General features: G+C 67.1%; 2 protein-coding genes across 2 annotated transcripts; one reads left to right on the top strand and one right to left on the bottom strand.

Annotated features, from left to right (window-relative positions):
- On the bottom strand, nucleotides 1-6,816 carry PRSS56 (serine protease 56). The gene is made up of 17 exons (XM_059822902.1): nucleotides 6,672-6,816; nucleotides 5,705-5,866; nucleotides 4,852-5,049; nucleotides 4,254-4,307; nucleotides 3,720-3,909; nucleotides 3,508-3,616; nucleotides 3,268-3,427; nucleotides 2,966-3,108; nucleotides 2,659-2,818; nucleotides 2,356-2,544; nucleotides 2,093-2,254; nucleotides 1,880-1,943; nucleotides 1,468-1,630; nucleotides 907-1,060; nucleotides 708-788; nucleotides 303-409; nucleotides 1-174 (listed from the first exon to the last, which is right to left on the bottom strand). Exons 1-17 carry the CDS (start codon nucleotides 6,814-6,816, stop codon nucleotides 1-3), a joined length of 2,415 nt encoding a protein of 804 aa, XP_059678885.1.
- A 2,644-nt stretch (nucleotides 6,817-9,460) lies between these two features.
- SLC12A9 (solute carrier family 12 member 9) lies at nucleotides 9,461-18,880 on the top strand. The gene is made up of 13 exons (XM_059822698.1): nucleotides 9,461-9,653; nucleotides 12,089-12,223; nucleotides 12,395-12,532; nucleotides 12,757-13,056; nucleotides 13,280-13,387; nucleotides 13,502-13,613; nucleotides 13,723-13,880; nucleotides 14,145-14,227; nucleotides 14,567-14,691; nucleotides 16,016-16,208; nucleotides 16,372-16,546; nucleotides 17,387-17,533; nucleotides 18,000-18,880. Exons 1-13 carry the CDS (start codon nucleotides 9,461-9,463, stop codon nucleotides 18,851-18,853), a joined length of 2,721 nt encoding a protein of 906 aa, XP_059678681.1. The 3' UTR covers nucleotides 18,854-18,880.
- Nucleotides 18,881-19,507: the final 627 nt, after the last annotated feature.

Here is a 19,507-nt window from a genome sequence, read left to right as displayed (position 1 = left end):
TTAGGTTTTCAGTGCCTCGAGCGCCAGAGCAACAAGGCCAGGCATGCTGCGGGCCAGCGAGTCGCTCTCCAGCCCCACGAGGCCAGCGAAGGCTGTGGGGCGGCCCCCTACCGTGGCCCGCACCTGCGCCCGGTACAGCCCCTTGGCATTTTTGGAGCCCAAGTCCACCAGGATCTGTAGGGAGATGACAACACTGTGAGTCCCAGGGGGGCCAGGGGCACGGCGGGACAATGATGGTCTGGGGGGTGGCATCACCTGGCTGCCGGGGCAGGGGGCTCGGAGCAGGTGGATGGGGCACTCACCTCCTGGAAAGTCATGGCCAGGTCCGGCTCAGGCACCCGCAGCACCCAGGCGTACATCTCCCGCACTGCACCCACCCGCACCACTGACTCGTTGAGGCCAGGGCAGGCTGCAACCCCAGGGACGGGCAGGAGAGAGATGGAGGGGGACATCAGGGGTGCGCTGAGGAGTGGGATGGGTCACGGGGCACCATGCTGCTGCCCGCCCAAGGGAGAAGCACCCATGCTCTGGGGACACTGGGGGAGCAGGGACAGAGGGTCCCTGTGGAGGGGGTATGGCTGAGGGCTGTCCCACTGACATAGAACAACCAGCCCTGGGACCGGGGTGTAAAGCTGAGGCCGGGCTTGTCACCGTCCCCATGGTGGCATGTGGCATCCCACAGTGGCTGGGGGCTGTGGGGCGCTTACCTCTGCCTGTGCCTGCCTCCTCCTCCTCCACACCCGGCAGCTCTGTGGGCACCAGCTCACGTTTCTCCCTCGGAGAGGACCCTGCCACGGAGGTGTGAAAACCCTGTTGGGGACGTGGCCGGCGGGCACTGCCCGGCCATGGAGCCAGCCAGCAGATGTAGACCCTGCTGCCCTGTTGGCCCCAGCCACCCCAACTCCCGGGGCTCACGGCTCGGCATGGGGGTCCCCGCCAGCTCTCTGGGTGCCCATCGCGGCTCCGTGGCTTCACGAGGGGTGCCGAGGTCCAGCTCTGCCTGCAGCTGGGCGAGGAAGGCTTGTCCCTGTCTCACCAGCTCCTCCACCACCTCCTCGCCCTGCTGAAGGGAAGGGGGGACAGTGGATGGTGGGGCACCCACAGGGCACCCGTGGGCACGGCCAGGAGGACAGTGGCAGAGCACAGGGCACGGCTGAGCAGCTGTCGGACAGGGCATTGAGGACACATGACGTCTTTATGGCTGTGTTGGGTCAGATCCTAAGCTGTGGGGTCAGACCCATGGCTGGCTCTGCAGTGTTTGGACTGGGAGCACTGGTTTCAGCTGGGGAGGGTGAGATGCCCCCTCTGTGGTGGCAGAGTGGGACATGCCACCTCTGTGGCTACACAAGGGATGATGGGCCCAAGGGGTGCCAGGAGGGGACATGGGGGAACTGCTGGGCTTTGGTCCCTGGTGGCACTGTCACCAGAGGGGCAGGGGGTCCCCCCAGCCCATCCCTCCCCAAATACCTGCAAGAAAAGCCACGTCTCCCCGGGGAGCTGCCCCCCGTCCAGGGTGGGTGCCGGGGAGCTGCCCCCCGCCATGGCCCTCAGCGCCTCCACCCAGTCCTGCAGCCGGGGTCCCACGGCACCGAAGAGCCCTGCGAAGGCGGGCGGCCGCCCGGTCCCCCACCTGCAAGCACAGCAGGGCGTCCCCTGGGCAGTGCCACCCCCTGCCCTGTGCACCCCTGGTGGGACCTGGCTGGCCCTGGGCACCCCCGGGGGCCATGCCCACCTCCCTCCAGGTGTGCCCTGGTTGCAGGAAGAGCAGGACCCCAATGCTTTAGGCTGTCCCCAAAAAGCCATGCCAGCGCTCATGGGCATCTTGCCCACCTCCCCAAACCCTTTAGCCCCCCTTGTCCTGTGGCCCACCATGCCTCACCTGGTGGGGGGTCTCCAGGGTCTCTCTGCCGTGGGGCTGGGCTGGCCCTCTGCCACAGCCGGGCCTGTGGGGACAGGAAGGAGACAGAAGGGACAAGGGGTAGGGGAGCCCCATGGGGGTGCCAGGGCAGGCTGCTGGCGCCTTGGCTGCTGGCATGAAGGGGACCAATGGGACCCTCAAGCAGGCACGGGGTGGCCCAGCCCGGGAGGGTACCTGGGGCATCCCTGCGAATGCGGGGAGGGAAGAGGTGTCCGTAGATCTTGCCCAGGAGCTGGGGCAGGGCACGGGTGAGGAAGGAGAAGTCAAACTGGTTTCGGATGAAGTCCCCAGCCTGGCGCAGAAGATCCACCAAGGTCTGGGCGTAGGAGTGCAGTTCTGCAGGCGCAGCAGGAGAGCCATGGCACCACGCTGGCCCCATGCTGCCAGAAATGGGGTCCCACCCCACGCCCTCGCCCCAGCATGACCCCCTGGCTCACCGCATCGTCTCGTCCTGGCACGGCAGGTCTCCTCGGACAGGCGGGCACAGGCGGCCCGGCCCTGGGGGGCCCGGCAGGACCCGGCGTAGAAGGCGCAGAGGCGGGCGCGCTCGGGTGGCTGCTGCTCAGGGGGCAGCTGGGCCACCGCCAGCAGGTCGAAGCAGCTTGGTTCCCGGCTGCCAGGGGTGGCTGCGAGGGCACCGGGGCTGCCATGAGATGCTGAATCTCCCCCCTGGGGCGATCTATCCCCACAGCACCCTGGGTATCTCCATCCCCTGCCCCGGCACAGCCGACGGCACTCACAGTCCATCTGGAGGCTGAGCCAGTCCGCGAAGGCAGTGACGCGGGTGTAGACGCCTGGTTTGCCCTGCTCGCCACAGCCGTCGCCCCATGAGGTGATACCGTAGAGGACGAAGCGGTGTGAGGAGGGGTCCTGGCATGCCAGCGGGCCCCCCGAGTCGCCCTGCAGAGGGGATGCCCGTGCATCGGTCCAGGCCAGGACCCCAACCATATTGCCAGGCTGTGCCGCGCTGCAGCGCATGCCCAGCGCTGTGTGCCACAAGGGGTTTTTGAGCTGGGGGCCTGGCAGCCCCCGAGCCCCAGGCATTACCTGGCAGGAGTCGATGCCCCCGGACAAGTACCCCGCACAGAACATGGCGTTGGTGAGCATGTTCCTGCCCAGGGCACCCCAACACGTCTCCCGGCTGAGCAGGGGCACTCGTGCCTCCATCACCACGTCGGCTGCCGGCCCCTCTGGCAGGCAAGGCACCCGTTACGGGGTTCCCTGTGCCCAGGCACCTCCCCTCTCTTTTGCACCCTCCCCGCCTTGGCTTGGTACATTGGCACTGGGCACTGGAGAGGGCACTGAGGGGGATGCCCCACAGACCCTGCGGGTGTTGGGGTGGCACCTACCTTCGTAGAGGGAGCCCCAGCCTGCAATGTAGCAGGCAGTGCCGGGGCTGGGCTCCACGGGGCCACTGGGCAGGCACACGGGGCTGACGGTGGGTGATGGGGCCAGTGGCACCGCCAGCTCCAGCAGCGCCAGGTCCCCATGAAACGTCTTGGGGTTAAACTGGAAGGAGGGTGGGGGTGTAAGTGGGGGGCCCTGGGGCATGCACAGGGGAGGTCAGGGGGGTGCCCACCTCCACTGACCTTGGGGTGAGGTAGGATGCGCCGGACAGGCACTGCCCGCTCGCCCGCGTCCAGCTTGCCTAGCTCATGGTCGCCTACCACTACTGTCCACGCCAGCTCGTTCCGGTTCCTGGCGGGGTGGTGGGCAGCAAGTTACAGGGGTGACAGGGGTACCACCCCATGCCCCCCTCTGCAGGTACATCATCCCTATGTTGCCGTTCCCCCTGCCATACCCGGAGAAGCAGTGGGCTGCGGTGAGGACCCAGGAGTGCCCCACCAGCACCCCTCCACACATCAGCTCCCCATGGAGCCGCACCGACACCAGCCAGGGCCAGGCCCCCCGCGGGGCCACGCTGCCACCCATGATCCGTCCTCGGGGAGCCGTGGCATTGGCTTGGGGGCCCCTGCGGCGCCCGCAGCTCCCTGGGGAACAAAGCCAGGGTGAGAGGTGGGTCCTGCAGCCCTGCGGACAGGACACCCCCTCTCCCAGGTGGACACGGGGTGGCCGGGCACGGCAGTGGCAGAATGGCCATGGCAGGCGGAGGTGGTGGCGGGCAGCCCCCGGGGGGGTCAGGCCGCACCGGGCGCGCTGTCAAGCCTCATCGTGCTCACAGAGGCGAGCGGGCGGCGGGCCGGGGGCACCCCGCGGCCCGGCAGCTGCCGACGCTAACCTCTGCCCCCCAGCCCAGCAGGCAGCCGGGGGACCGGGGGCACCCGCCAGCGTGGTGGGGGGGTGGCGTGGGCACCGCGGGGCCGCCCTGTCTCACCTGGCATCTCCTCCTCTGCTGGTGCATCAGGGCCCGGGGCTGCTGCTGCCATCCCTGCAGGGGACAGGCTGTCATTGCATGTGGGGACACCCCCTCTGATGTCACCACCATGTCCCTGCTGTCCCCAGTTCCCCCCCGGTTCCTTTCAGTGCCCCCCAGATCCCCATCATCCTGAACAAGCATGCCTGTATCACCCCAGGAGTTGCTTGTCACCCCCAGTGACTCGGTGTCACCAATCTCTCCATCACCCCCCCTTTGCCCCGTTCCCCCAGACTCCCCTCTCCCACCCCAGGTTCTCCATCACCCCTCAATGCCCCGTCCCCCACAATCACCTCACTGCTCCCAGTGCCTCCATCCCCCAAATCTCCACCTCTCACCCCCGATCCCTCCATCCCCCCCAATCTCCCATCCCACCAGAGATCCCCCATCAACCTACCGTACCCTCACCTCCCCAGCCTCCCCGCTCCAGCACCCCCTGTCACCCCAACGCCCCATATCCCCTCCAGGCAATCCCAGGCATCCCCTGGGGTGCCCTGTTTGTTATTGTAGGGTCTCCCTTTTCTAGAAGGAGTCAGGGGCGATGCGGGTGCCCACTCACGGCATTCCTGGAGGCGGTGGCGGCAGAGCCGGGCACTGAGCGGGGTGCAGGCATGCTGGGCCCCCTCAGGTGGGCACAGGCGCTGGTAGGGGGCACAGGCCTGGCTCAGTGCCCAGTTGCGCTGGGGCAGCTCGGGCAGTGCCTGGGCATCCAGCAGGGCCTGGCAGCCGGGGGGCACGGTGGGGGGCACGGCTGGCGCTGCAAGGACAGCAGGGCCATGGGCATCCCTATGTCCTCCCTGCCTCCTGCCCACCTCCACCTGGGCCACCTCGGGCTCTCCTTTGGGGTGGGTGGGAAGGAGGCATGATGGGGCTGCGGTGTCGGCATGTTTTGGTAGGGTCTCGTGGGTACTGGGATATGTTTTTGGGGGGATCTCTGAGAAGGAGACAAGGGATCGGACAATGTTTTGGGTAGGGCTCCAGGTGATGTTTGGGTAGGATCTAGAGAGGATGGGGAACTGCTTGGGTAGAGTCTCCGGGTGGTGTTCTGGTAGGGTCTCTAGCAGTTAGGGGTGTTTTGGGAGTCTGGGCACTGTTTTGGTACAGTCTATAAGGTAAAGCCTATAGGGGAGGGGGTACTACTGTTTGGGTAGGGTCTTGGGGTGTCATTTTGGTAGGGATTCTAGGGGATAGGGTGGTACTTTGGTAGGGACCCGAGGCAATATTTGGGTACAGTCTCCAGGCATGGGTCCGTGTTTAGGCAGGGTCTCCTGGGCATGGGGTGGTATTTGGATAGGGACCCTGGGCAGCATTTGGATAGGGACCCTGGGCAGTGTTTGGGTGGGGACCCTGTGCTCTGTTTGGGTAGGGTCTCCTGGGGATGGGATCATGGGGGCCGGGGTGCTGTGACTCACGTGGGCAGTGACGGGTGAGGTTGGCACAGGGAGGGAAGAGGCAGGGGGCACAGAGCCCGCAGGCGCCCCGCTGCCGCTGCTGCTCGGCCAGCGCCCGCTCCAGCGCCAGCAGCGCGCTCCTCAGTGCTGCCTCCAGCACCAGCGTTCCCCGGCTTGACAGAGCTGCCGGGCACACACAGGGTGCTCAGCCCCCCAGTGCCCCCATGACTGCCCCCCCACCGTGGCCATAGGGTGCCCCCAGCCTGCCCGGTGTCCATGCCCCGATATCTCCATGGTGGGAATCAGGCATTGCGTAGGGTGACAGACGTGGCTGTCACCTCCCTGGTGGTGTTGGCACATGGGCACATGGTGTGGGGAGGGTGTTTGCCTGGGCCTGTGTGTGCCTGCTGCATGTGGAGACCCTGTGAACACACGTGTGCAAACGTGGGCACGGAACAGGGTGTAAGCCTGGGCAGGTGTGCCCCCCTGTGCCCATGTGTGTCCATGTGCACGCACCTCTGTGCACACCTGTGCCCATGCCCTGGGCGCTCACTTGTGTGTGCCAGGCTCTGTGTGCCCGTGTCTGCATGTCCCTGCATGTACCCATGTGTCTGCAGTCCTGTGCATGCCCTGTGCACCCCCACGTGTGCCCGTACCTGTGCCCACCCACAGCTCCCCTCCTGCCAGCATGCCCTGGCAGAGGGTCCCCCGGGGCTGGCACAGGTACCGCGGGGCAGGAGGGAGAGCTGGCAGCTGCAGGACATGAACCACACTACTCCCTGCAACCCTGGTGTCCCCAAGTGCCACGTGCAGCATTTGCCACCCAGTCCAGGCAGCATGGGCATGCAGGGCTTTGCCAGGGACCCGTGCATCCTGCTTGTGCTTCCCCCTCTTCCTGAGAGTGAACCCAGGAGTCCCAGCTCCTACAGCCTCCCCGTTCGCAGCCAAACCTTCCCGCAAGGATACCCCGTCCCCGTGCCCCACTGACCTTGCAGGACGCTGGCTGGCATGGGGTACAGCCCCTGGCCCAGGGGGGCCCCCTCTGCCAGCGGCAGCAGCAGCGGCAGCAGCACAGAGGGGACCAGGCGGACCCCGAGGAGAGCGCCCCGTGTCCTCTTCCCTCCTCGCTCCATCCCCGGGCCGGGCAAAGGGGGGCAGGAGGGGGGGAGCCCCCGAAATGCCCGAGGCGGGTGAGGAGGGATGGATATATACAGTGCCCCCGGGGCGGTGGGAGGAGAGAGGGGCCGGGGGAGCACAAACAGGCGAGTTCATTAATGTCGCGCCACGATGCCAGCTCGGGGCGGGGGGCGCGGGGGGGGCGCAGCCGGGGCCTCAATGCCGCCTTTGTTCGACGGGGCCTCCGGGCGGGCAGCATCAGACGGGCGCTGCGCTCCGGCGCTGCCCGCGGCCCTTGATCATTTTCACGCCAAGCCCCGGCCGCGCCACCCTCCCTCCTGCGGGCCCCGAGAGGGGGGCGCCGGGGCGGGCGGCAGCGGGCGGGTGGGAACGCACCGGCGGCTGCGGGGCGCGGGGGGCCCGGGCCGGGCGTGGGAGAGCCGCCGGGGGCTTCAAAGGCGGGCAGCGGGCCGGGAGCGGCAGGGCGGGCATTGCGGGTGGGGAGGCGGAGGGGGACGCACATGGGGCGGGGGGGTCCCTCTCTCTGTGCCAGCCCAACCCTGACTGAATGGGCCGCCCCGTGCAGGGGCACTGCACCCCCGTGCCGAGCACCGGCTGCCCCGGGGACACCCCCACGGTGCCCCCCCAGCACCCCGTATCCACACTAAGGCCGTTCCTCGCCTGGAGTGCGGGAGGGGGGACACGCTCCGGAGGGATGCCCGGGGGGGCAGGTGGGACTGGGGCACCGGCTGCTGCTCGCTTTGCAGCAGCGGCAGGCAGCGAGCTGGCAGCAAGCAGGTAGCGTGCCCGGGTCTGGGGGGCAGCTTTGGCCCCAGGGACAGGAGGGCCACACTTGCCTGCCCAGCTGGAGGGGGTCCCCCCCAGTGTCTACAGGTTGACTGGTCGCTGGCCCGACACTTTTGGGGTGCCGACACCGCCCTCCTGCCCCCATTGCCACCCTCCTGTGCCCATGGGCCCGGCCTCAGCGCCGCTGGCAGGGCAGGGTGCAGCCACATCCCCATCACCTCTTTGGGGTGCGGGGGCTGCCTGTGCCCCCATCTCTGTCCCTGTTAGGGGCAGGAGGTGCCCGTGTCCCCAGGCCCATTTAGAGGTCAGGGGGTGCCCGTGTCCCCATATCCGCTGGGGGTCAGGGGGTGCCCATGCCCTTGTCTCTCTCCTCCTTAGGGGGTGCCTACCCTCCCCTCTCTGTCCCCATTAGGTGCAGGAGGTGCCTGTGTCCCCATCCCTGTTTACGGACCGGGAGGGGTGCCTGTGCCGCCGCCCCCGTCCCCATTAGGGGTAGGGGCGCCTCCGTGCCGCAGCCCCGGCCGTGCTGCGCTCCCCCCCGTGTCGCCCCGGCCCCGGTGGTGCCAGCGGGGCGCGGACAATGCCGCTACAGTGGCACATCAAAGGCGCGGCGCTGCCCGCGGCTGGCACGGCGACAGGCCCGCCACAGATGAAAGCCCCGGCCCCGCCGGGCTCCCACCTCGGCCGCGGGGACACCGCGGGGGCACGCTGCGCCTCCGCCCCACGGGGGACGGCGGGGATGGGCGGGGGGCAGCGCCATTCCACCGCGGGGAGCGGTCCCGAGCTCCGCCCCGGTGTCCCCGCACGGATCCCCCCACTCGTGTCACGGGCTTGCGCCGTGGGGGTCAACCGCTCGGTGGACCTCGGGTGCCCAAGCCCGGCGTGGGGTTCGTGCCCGGCCCCACCGTGCCCCCCCCCCCGGCCCCGGTGCCGGTGCCAACCCCATTAACCTAATTGGCGAGGCGCTCGGCCGCCCCGGGCGGCGGCGGCGGCAGTGGGACCCCGGGGCCCGGCGGATCCCAGCCCCGGCGGCGGGGAGGGAGGGAGGGCGGGAGGGACGGCGCCCCCGAGGGCCCCGATTGTCCGGTAATTGGCGCGGGCAGCCGAGCCCGGCCGGCACCGGCGGGGGAGGGGACGCGGGAAGTGGGCACCGGGGGCGGGGGACAGTACCGGGGTCCCTGGGGGCAGCCTGGGGGTGCCGGGGTCGCTATCAGGGTGCTGGCCACGGGGTGACTCCGGCCATTGGGGGGTCGGGGGCAGGGGGCGTGTGGCGATGCAGGGGCGCGGGGCCCGGTTTTGGGGTGCCGGGAGGAGTGGGGTGAGTCTCGGGTTGGGGGGTTAGTGCCGGGTACCAGGAGTGGGGAGACCCCGGGAGTGCCGGAGGTTTGGGGGATTCGGGGTGTGGGGTGAGGCTGGGGCTGGGGGGGTCACTATAGGGGTGTTGGGGTGGGACACCTCTGGGTCTGGGGGGGGGGGCGGCGGGGGGGGCCCACTATGAGGGTACGTTTGGGGCCGGGGGCCGTGATAAGGGTGGGGTATGGGCGGGGGGCTGTGGGCGGGGTCAAAAAGGGGCGGAGCTATCTGGCAAGCAGGGGCGGGGGCTATGTGGTTGGGCGGGCCTGTGGGCGGGGCGTAGCCAAGGGCTTGGGGCGTGGTCTATCCGACAGGCGGGGCGGGTCAGGAGGTGTGGCCTATCCAGCGGGTAATGGGCGTGGCCATACGGGGCGGGGCTGTGGGCGGGGCACGGCGGGTCGGGCCCGGGTCGGCGGGCGGGGCCGGCGGGGGCCGGGGCCGGGGCCCGGGCCGGTACGGGGCGCGTTTCGGGGCCGGCGGGGGCCGGGGCCGTGCCGGGCCATGGCGAGCTCGGAGCGGAGCGCGCTGCTCACGTACCGCCTGTGCGGCGGCTCGGGCGAGGAGGAGCGGGGCCGGGAGCGCGCCCGCGGCCGGGCCGCCGCCGCCGCCCCCCCCCGCAAGCTGCCCACCTTCCTGGGCGTCGTGGTGCCCACACTGCTCTCCATGTTCAGCGTCGTCCTCTTCCTGCGCCTCGGTGAGTGCCGCTGTCCCCCCGGCCGCCCCCACCCCCCCCCTCCCGGCCGCCGTCCGGGGCTCCCCGAGACTCACCAGCACTGCCCCACATGCCCAGTCCGAGCCCCGCGTCCTCCCGAGGCTCCCTCCGTCCGGAGCCCCCCGAGTCCGGAGCCCCCGTGCTCACCCTGAGCCCCCCCAGTCTGTAGCCCCAGTGCTCTCCCTTCGCCCTCCCAGTGATCCCCCCCAGCCTCCCAGTCTGACGTCCCAGTGCTCCCCCCTGAGGTCCCCCAGACTGGGTACCCAGTGTCCTCACAGTGCCCTCTCCCGAGCCTCCCTCTCTGGGGTCCCAGTCCTCCCCTCCAGTGCTCACCCCAGTGCCCCAGTCTGGGGCCCCAGTGCCCTCTGCTGAGCCCCCCAGTGTGGAGTCCCAGGGCCCTTTCAGTGCCCCCTCAGATCTCCCCTAGGCTGGGGTCCCAGTACTGTGTGTCCCCTCCTGACCCCTCCAGCCTCGGGCCCCAGGGCTCCTGCTGTACCTGCAGGACAGGAACCCAGTTAGGCACCTCAGTGCCCCCAGTAAGGGACCCCAGTCTGAAGCCCCAGTGTCTCTGTGGCAGGACCCCTGTGCCTTCCCAGTGCCTTCCCTAAGCGGGATCCCAGTGCTCCCATGTCCCCCCATCCCCCAGTGCTGGGACCCCCCTGCTCCCCAGGCATCCCCCAGGGCTGGACTCCAGCACCCCCAGTACAGCACCCCAGTTCTCTCCCAGTTCACACATGGTGTCCCCAGGGCAGGACCCCAGTGTCCCCCATCAGGCATCCAGCTGCCCCCTGGCTCTGTGTTGTTCACAGGGCACAGATTGGGTCCCAGTCTGCTCCCAGTCTGTTACTGGGCGACCTGGGAGAAGTAGGGAGGCAGGCTGGGCATGGACCCGGGGAGGTGGCAGCCCTCTGGGGGGCCCTGGTGGGGGGAGATGCCCCAGCACAGCCTGGGGCAGGCAGAGGCCCAGGGCAGGCAGCATCTGCCCTGGTCCACAAACAGGGAAGGCTTTTCCTCTTTCACTTTCCACCCACCGAAAGCCCAGGGCAGGAGTTGGCTGCGTGCCCGGGGGGCCTGATAGGCCCTGGGAGGGCCTTGAGCCCCTTCCCCTGCCTGGGGGACCCCCCGAGATGTGGGCTGTGGGCACAGCTCTCCCTTGCCATCACTCACCCCCTTCCCTCCCCCTTGCTTGGGGTCCTCGCACAGGCTCTGAATCCCCAACCCCTACCCCACAGCGGGCACCTGGGTCCCCGCCTGCCCTGGCCCCCCGCCCGGGGGTGTGTCCCCCTGGGGGGGCCGCGGGGGCTGGAAGGGAAGTGCGGGGCGGAGGGGGAGGGGAGCTGCCGGGAAGAGGAACTGTCCCACCGTGGGGGGCCCGTGGGCCCCCCCCCGGCAGTCCCCCGCTTCCCCCACATCTCAAATGCCTCCCAGATCTCCAGGGTGAGCCGCCCTTCCTGCTTGCCCCCACACTGCTTTGGGGCCCCCCCTTTATTTCCCCACCCCTGCTTTTGGCCCGTGGGCACCCTCCAGCCTTCCAGGGATCGCAGGGGGTGCCCCCAAACCCAGCCTCTCTCTCCGAGGGCTCCTTGCGATGCCCGTGCCCCGGCTCCCCCCTCGCTGCCCGCGGGCATGGCTGCGGCCTGGCTTGCGGCTGAGATAGGGCATCTCCCTGCAGCCGTGGGCAGCCCCTTCCTGCTCGCGGCATCGCCAGACGGCTTCGGGCCCGGTTCGCCTCCTCACCCCGGGCAGGGCCGCGGGTGGCTCTGGGTGCCCTGTCCCCCGAGGGGGTGAGCTGGGGAGCGGTGCGTTGGCTGCCGGGAGCGTCCTGGGGCTGCTTTTGCTTCCTGCTTTGCAGCGGGCGAGCGGGGCTGCGAGGCGAACCCTGTGGGGAGCCTTCGCCACGAACCCTGTGGGGAGCCTTCGCCACGAACCCTGTGGGGAGCCTTCGCCTCAGCTCCTGGTGCCTGAGCTGAGGTGCCAGGCAGCCCTGCCCGCTGAGGGTGGCAGCCGGGCACAGGGGTCCCAGCACCCCCCCGCAGTGCGCCGGGGCTGGGCGGGCAGCAGAGCTCCTGCCCCGTGTGTTTGCTGTTTGGGTGTGCCCCTCTGCGCTGCCCATGCCCAGGGAATGCCCAGGGCACAGCAGGAGGATGCAGACGCCCCGAGGTGGGGGGGCAACGGCTGGGCTGGCCCCGGGTGCTGCTGTGGGGGGGGGAGGTGACAGCACCCCGGGGTGGGGACATCAACACCCTGTCAGGGAAGGGGGTGGCATGTCTGGGGGGAGCTGTAGGCAGGGGGACAGGAGCAGCCCATGTGCCTCGGTGAGGAGGACGTCTGGGGGTTGGCTGTGCCCGGGGACCCTGTCTGGGGCATGGTCTGTGCCCAGCTAACGGGCACGCCGGCCTTTCCCCCACCCTCGGCAGGGTTCGTGGTGGGCCATGCAGGGTTGTACCAAGCCCTGGCCATGTTCGCAGTGGCATACTTCATCATCGGCATGACGGTGCTGTCTGTGTGTGCCATTGCTACCAACGGGGCGCTGGACGCTGGAGGAGCCTACTGTATCCTTTGCTGTGGGTGCTGCCAGGGCAGGACATGTGGGCCAAAATCAGGTGAACACCCAGCGGCCTCGGGGTGCCATGCTGGGGCTGTGACTCCCTGGCCTGGGAGGGAAGGGTGGGGGCACCCGATGGTGGTTTGGGCTGCTGGCACCTTTCCTTGACTTGAACAAGATATGATCAGCCGTGCCCTGGGCCCGGAGTTCGGAGGCAGCATCGGAATCATGTTTTTCCTGGCCAACGTGTGTGGCAGTGCCCTCTACGTGCTGGGACTGGTGGAGGCGGTGGTGGACAGCTTTGGGATCCCACCTGGTGAGTACTCCCGTGTGTGGTGGCAGTGGTCAGCAGGTGTCCCTTACCTGAGCCCTAATGCCCTGCCAGGCATGCCAAGCACCATGCCCAGCATAGCTGGCACGGCTCACCCAGCCCTCTGGCCGGTGAGTTGGTGTCCACCATGCCTGGCACAATGCTGGTGGCTCTTGGCTCCCAGTAGTGCCCCCTCTGAGCCCTGCTGATCCTGGCTTCTCTCTGCCCAGGGCAAAAAGAGGGCACAGGCGTCCATGTCCTGCCCCAGAGCTACTGGTATGAGCTGCTCTACGGCACTGTGCTGCTGGCCCTCTGCCTCCTCGTGTGCCTTGTGGGTGCCTCCATCTATGCCAAGGCCACCTTCCTCATCTTCCTCATCGTCATGGGCGTGCTGGGCGCCATCCTCATCAGCTTCTTCGCCACGCAGCCCATCGGGGTGCCCATCCGCCTGCCCCACTTCAATGGCTCTGAGACTGAGAATGGCTCCTTCACTGGCTTCTCGATTGCCACCCTGCGAGACAACCTGGGCGGTGAGGAGCGGCTTTCCTGCCCACTGTAACTGCCATGGCACTCGCGTCCCAGGGAGGGGTGACACTGGCACCTCCACATCAGCAGAGGCTTGCTGAAGGGTGGGGGGAGCTTGTGGGCACAAAACAGGTGCCATGAAATGGTTTCTCCCATGGTTTGGGTGTGGGGACACAAAGGAGAGGGTGTCACACAGCCCATCGCAGCCTGTGCCCGTGTGTCCTGCAGGTGGGTACGGGGTGGACTACACCACTGGGCAGATGATGAGTTTCAGCTCCGTCTTCGCGGTGATGTTCAACGGCTGCACCGGCATCATGGCAGGCTCCAACATGTCAGGTACAGGCAGGGGGTGCCAGGCTGGATCGCACCAGCAGTGAGAGCCAAGCCTGGAGGGGAGAGCACAGGGATGCTGTGCCTGCAGGCACTAATGCTGCCCGCTCCTGTCTGCAGGGGACCTGAAGCGCCCGAGCTACTCCATCCCGCGGGGCACCATCTCTGCCGTGCTCTTCACCTACCTCGTCTACAACCTGCTGGCTTTTCTCATGTGTGCCACCTGCAACAGGTATGGCCACCCATCCCCTTTCTGGGGCCATCGGTGCCAGGGTGTGCCCAGTGCCAGGGCATGCTGGCACAAGTGAGGCAGGTGCCAGTATGTTTGTGTCTCCCTCTAGGACCCTCCTGCAGAAAGACTACGGCTTCCTGCGTGACATAAGTATCTTCCCACCCCTGGTCACGGTGGGCATCTATGCTGCCACCCTGTCCGCAGCCATGAGCAACCTCATTGGGGCGTCCCGCATCCTCTATGCCTTGGCCCGGGATGATCTCTTTGGTGAGTGCCCAGAGTGTGCTGACACCTTCCAGAACCCACCTGGCAGGTTGTCCCTGCCGGAGACCAGCTCTGGCACCAGGGAACCCCCTTCCTGGTGTGGGGGTGATGTTTTATGGGTTGGCATGTGCCCAGTTGGGTCACCTGTGTGCCCTGGCGCTTGCCCGTGCCCCAGCACCCAGGGTGGGGACAGGAGTCCTGGCTGGTGGCCAAGCCTGTTAGTGCCCACCGGGGTGCCCCAGCCCCACCTCCCTCCTCTGCCCACAGGCCGGGCGCTGGCGCTGGCCAAGAAGACGTCTGCCAGTGGGAACCCTGTGATGGCGGTAATCCTCTCCTGGCTGGTGGTGCAGGTGAGTTTGCCCGCAATGCTCCTTTCCCAGCTCTGCTATGCGAAGGTGGGTTGGCACCTGGGCTGGGTGTTCCAGAGCCTGGCACATCCCCCTGCCCCTGGGTACACCCCCTACCCTGGGTGTCCTGCTGTGGCTGTGCCCTTCCCTCCCTGAGCCTATAAATGAAGGATAAATCACAGCAAGGTGCAGGGATTTGTGCCCGTGTGGCACTGCCTGTACCCCTTCCCGGCATGCTGCTGTGGCATGCCCCAGGCTCGGCAGGGTTGGCTTGGGCACATGCTGGGAGTGCCATTCCAGGGGGTGCATTCACCCTGTGCCCCCCACCTATGCTCTTTGCAGCTGGTGCTCTTCTCTGGGAAGCTCAACACCATTGCAGGGGTCGTGACCACCTTCTTCCTCCTGGTTTATGCCACCGTCAACCTGGCCTGCCTGGCACTGGAGTGGGCATCGGCCCCCAACTTTAGGTACCTGCTGGCAGAGGGGAGGGAGGCTGTGCTCTGATGCTGGGCAGGCACCTGTCCATCTATCCGTCTGTCTGCGGTTCCCCTGCCATCCCTATACCCACTGCCCCTCTGCAGGCAGAGATGCTGAGCACCCCTCTCGTGGGCATTAGGGGGGGCAGAGACACTCCCATCCCTGGGGAAGGAGAAGGGGCCAGGTCCCTGGCTTGGCACAGTTCCCACACCCTGGCACCACTTTGCTGAGCGGATACAGATAAATCCAGCACCATTGGATACCACCCGCCCCCTCCCCTTAGGCTTTCCAGAGGTAATTTATAGCCTGTGCCCGCCCGGCATCCCCCAGGCAGCTTGCCAAGCAGTGATGGAGCCCACTTTCCATTAGCGCTAATTAAACTAACGGGGAAGGGGGAGGGAGGGGGATCATCCTGGGTGGGGGGAGGAGAAGATCTTCCAGGAAGGAGGAATGTGCATGGCAGGCAGCCCCAACCTCAGGTGTGGAGCACCGGGGTACCCTGACATGGGGCTGGCCTGGCAAGGCTGCCCAAAGCTGGGGGGGGCACGGCAGAGTGGCTGGGGGGAGCCTCATCTCCCTCGTGGGTGATGCCCGCTGCCCTTGGTGCAGGGTGCTGTGCCTCTGAAGGATTGAGTCCCATAGCTGGGGCAGAGGCCATGCTTGAGCAGGGCTGGGTGGCACTACCCGCACGTCCCCCAGAGCTCCCCATTCCCAAGGGAGAGCTGGTGTCTGTGCTGGGCTGAGGGTTACCCCCCCCCCCCCGAGCCGTGCCCTCACCCAGGAATGGATAGGGCAGGAGCGGTGCCTGGGGGGGAGGCTGCTGGGGTGGGTGGCGACGGGCACCTCACCCACCCCACATCTGGTGCCCTCCCTCCCCATACTGAGGTCTCCATCAAGCGCAGCGGAAAAGGATTTTAATTACCTTTCAGGCAAAACAACAATTAGAGAAAATAACAGCTTCTCGCCTCTCCGCCTCCACCTCCCTGCACTAGGCTGAGTGGGCGCCGTAGCCACCGGCGCTGCCCGAGGCTACCTGGCCCCCTGGGTGTGCCGGGACAGCCCCAGCCCCGTAACCATCATTACCCGTTTGCCAGGGGCTGGCAGCAAGGGGCTGTCCGGTGTCCTGGGAAGTACCATCTTCCCTCTGTGCCCTCTCCGGCAGGCATCTGGGGTGCCCAACATCCCCTGGGCTGGCACAGTGGGGTTCGCTGGGGGTGGCTGGTTGGCACCTTGGCACAGCCCCATTTGCTGTGTCTGCCCTGCAGCTGGCACAGGGGCCACACAGTAGTGGGTGTCCCCTTCTCCCTGCTCCAGGCCCACCTTCCGGTACTTCACCTGGCACACATGCCTGCTGGGCATAGCGGGCTGCTGCGTCATGATGTTCCTCATCAGCCCTGTGTCAGCCTCAGCAAGCCTGGGCTTCCTCCTCCTCCTCCTCCTCGCTCTCCACTACCTCTCGCCCAGCAGCACCTGGGGCTACATCAGCCAGGCCCTCATCTTCCACCAGGTGAGCCCTCTCCCCTCATGGGGTGGAGAGCTGGTGTCCCCGAGATGGTGTCCCTGTGGTAGCTCCATCCTGGGCAGTGTGTCCTCGGGGCTGGCATCCCCATGGGGTGGTTGAAAGAAGGAGAGTTCCTCACCTGCTGCCCTCGCTCCCTCCCTCCCTCCAGGTGCGGAAGTACCTGCTGATGCTGGACGTGCGGAAGGACCATGTCAAGTTCTGGCGCCCACAGATGCTGCTGATGGTGCAGAACCCGCGGGGCAGCGCCCGCCTCATTGACTTCGTCAATGACCTCAAAAAGAGCGGCCTCTACGTCCTGGGCCATGTCGAGCTGCAGGACTTGGGTGAGGGTCTGCGCTGTCCCCCATGCTGGTGGCCTGTGCCCCTCACTGTGGTGCCGGGGGGCTCCCAGAGTCCTTGGGGTGACGCCGCTGCCCAGCTCTTGGCTGGGCAGGATGAGCACAGAGAGGGAATGTAAGCATTTTGGGCACACATGTGGCACCTTGGGCTTGGCTTGGTATAGGGGACATAGGTGGCTTGTGTCTGTCCCATACCTCCTGTGCACAAGCTTGCACATGCATGTGCTCATGTATTCATCCCTACATATGCACACGGGCCTCCTGCACGTGTCGGTGCTGGTGTGCACATGTGGCACGTGCCACCCAGGCTCCTCTCGGCCCCTGTGCAGCACGGTCCCGTTGCACAGGTCAACACCTGCACACACCCAGCACATGCATGGGCACACACTTGGCACAGCCTTGCACATGTATGTGCCTGTGTCCATCCTCACCTCATGCCTGACGCTGTGCCTCCATGTGCTTCAGGTGTGTTTGCATCCTGCTGCGTGTTGGTTTGCACATGCGTGCTCCGTGGCATGCGCCATGCCGTCCCCATCCCCACCCCAGCGGATGCACGGGCTCTGCTCCCCTCCCGCTGTTGCCGTGGTGACTAATGGCTTGAAATTGGGGAGGGGGGGATGGGGCTGCCTGGGTATTTTTTTATATATTTATGTATAATTTCCTGTCTCTGGCTGGAAGCACCTGCTTTTACCCTCCCTGTCTTGTGGGTGCTGGGTTGGGCACAGGGTTTGGCACTGGTTTTGCAGGGGGGTACTGCAGGGACACCAGGGTGAGCCCCCAGTATGGGGTACCTGACCCCTGATGCTGTTCTTGCTCCCCACCCAGACACGCTGCCCTCGGACCCGCTGCAGCCCCAGCAGGACTCGTGGCTGAACTTGGTGGACAAGCTGAACGTCAAGGCCTTTGTCAGCCTCACCCTTGCACCCTCGGTGCGGCATGGCGTCCGGCAGCTCCTCTTCACCTCTGGCCTTGGTGAGTGGTGCCCGGGCTGGGCACGGGTGAGGGTCCACCCCGCTGCCCCTGCAGGGAGAGAAGTGCCAAGGGGTTTGGAGGCATCTGGGTGGGCAATGCCAAAGCCGAGCTGGGGCTTGGAGGCATCTGGGGTGAGCAATGCTGAAGCCAAGTTGGGGCTTGGAGGCACCTGTGTTGGCAATGTTGAGGGGCTTGAAGACACCTGGACGGGCAATGCCAAGGGAGTTGGAAGCACCCCGTGTGGGCAGTGCCAAAGCCAAGTTGGAGCTTGGAGAGGTGTTGGGTGGGCAATGCCAAAGCCAAATTGGGACTTGGAGGCACCTGGGTGCATGATGCTGAGGGGTCTGGAATCACCAGGGTGGGCAATGCCAAAGCCAAGTTGGGGCTCATTGGCACCTGCAGTGCCAGGAGGGCTGGTGGGGCCCTCCACCTCTGCTCATCCGAGCTGGTGTGGTCTCTCCGGCAGGCGGAATGCGCCCCAACACCCTGGTCCTGGGCTTCTATGACGATGCGGCACCACAGGATGGTCTGGCCCGGCACCCTGCCTTCACCAGTGCCCGTGAGGAGGTCCCCCTGGGCTTCCCCCCGCTCCGGGCACCCACTGCCCCCAAGCTGCTGTCGGCCCGGGAGTACGTGGGCATTGTGGCTGACGCCCTGAAGATGCTTCGCAACGTCCTGCTGGCCCGGCAGCTGGAAAGTCTGGACAAGGCCTGGGAGCTGCGGAGGGCTGCCAGCCCCCCACCTGCCATCCATGTCTGGCCTGTCAACCTGCTGCGGCCCGACAGCGCCCGCTACGCCGACACGTGCAGCCTCTTCCTGCTGCAGATGGCCTGTGTCCTCAACATGGCGCGGGCCTGGCGCCGGGCCCACCTGCGCCTCTTCCTCTGCGTGGAGGCGGGCACCATGCCCCATGCCCAGGAGGAGAAGTTGCGCCAGCTCCTCAAGGACTTGCGCATCCAGGCCCAGATCCAGCTGGTGCCTTGGGATGCCGTCACCCGCCTGCACTGGCAAACCCGCCGGGGACCCCCAGGGGGGCCGGCCCCCATGGGGGTGGCAGAGGAGGAGGAGGAAGAGGAGGAAGGAGCTGTGAACTTCCCAGCCAACGCCACCCAAGTGTCAGATGAGTATGTCCACGCCGCTAACAAACTTGTCCTGGAGCAGAGCCCCGCGCCGGCTGTGCGTTTCCTCTACTTGCCGCGGCCGCCGGCTGACACCAGCCTCTACCCGCTCTACCTGCACCAGCTGGAGCTGCTCACCCGCGGGCTGGGCCCCACCGTGCTGGTGCACGGGGTGAGTGCTGTCACCAGCACCCAGCTCTAGGTCACCCCCCGGGTCCCCCCCGGCTCCCTGCACCCTCCTTCGCCCAGTGCCTTTAGCAGCCTGAGCCTGGGGATGTCCCCAGCCCCAGTGTCCCCATCCCGGTGGGCAGGGAGGGGTTGAGGCCTGGGTGCAGGGGGGTGGGTTGTTTTTTGGGGGTTGTCTCCTGCAGAGGATTAAAGCTGCCCTGGCAGGATCCGGGCACAGCCCCAGCGCTGGCTGGGCAGAGTGGTGCATTCATAGTGCCTTTTCTTTGGGGTGGCGGTGGGAGATAGTGAGGTCCCAGGGGGTGCCAAGCACTGGGTGCCGCAGTTGGCTGCTGGGAGCCCCTTGGTTGCACCCTGCACCCCCTTTGTCTGTGCTTCCTCCCTCCCACAGCTCCCAGCCTCTCCTCCGCTGGCTCCTCCGGGCACCCAGCCAGCAGCAGGGATTGATTAAAGGCAGCCTCGACCTTGGTGCCCCGGCTCCCCGCCATCCTCCCTGCCTTTCATTAGGAAAAATTAAATGGGAAGGGGTGGGGGAGGGGAGCTCGGACGCCTGGGTTCCCTGTGGGAGCCTGGGGGGTGGGGGGAGCAGCTGGGTTCTGGCCCTCATGGCTGCGGGGTATGGCACCCCAGACATTGCTCAGCATCCTGGTGCTGCTGGGTGGGGGGCAGC

Source organism: Gavia stellata, chromosome 11 (genome assembly GCF_030936135.1).
Source record: "Gavia stellata isolate bGavSte3 chromosome 11, bGavSte3.hap2, whole genome shotgun sequence".
NCBI lineage: Eukaryota > Metazoa > Chordata > Aves > Gaviiformes > Gaviidae > Gavia > Gavia stellata.
This window is presented reverse-complemented; position numbering and strand designations above follow the sequence as displayed.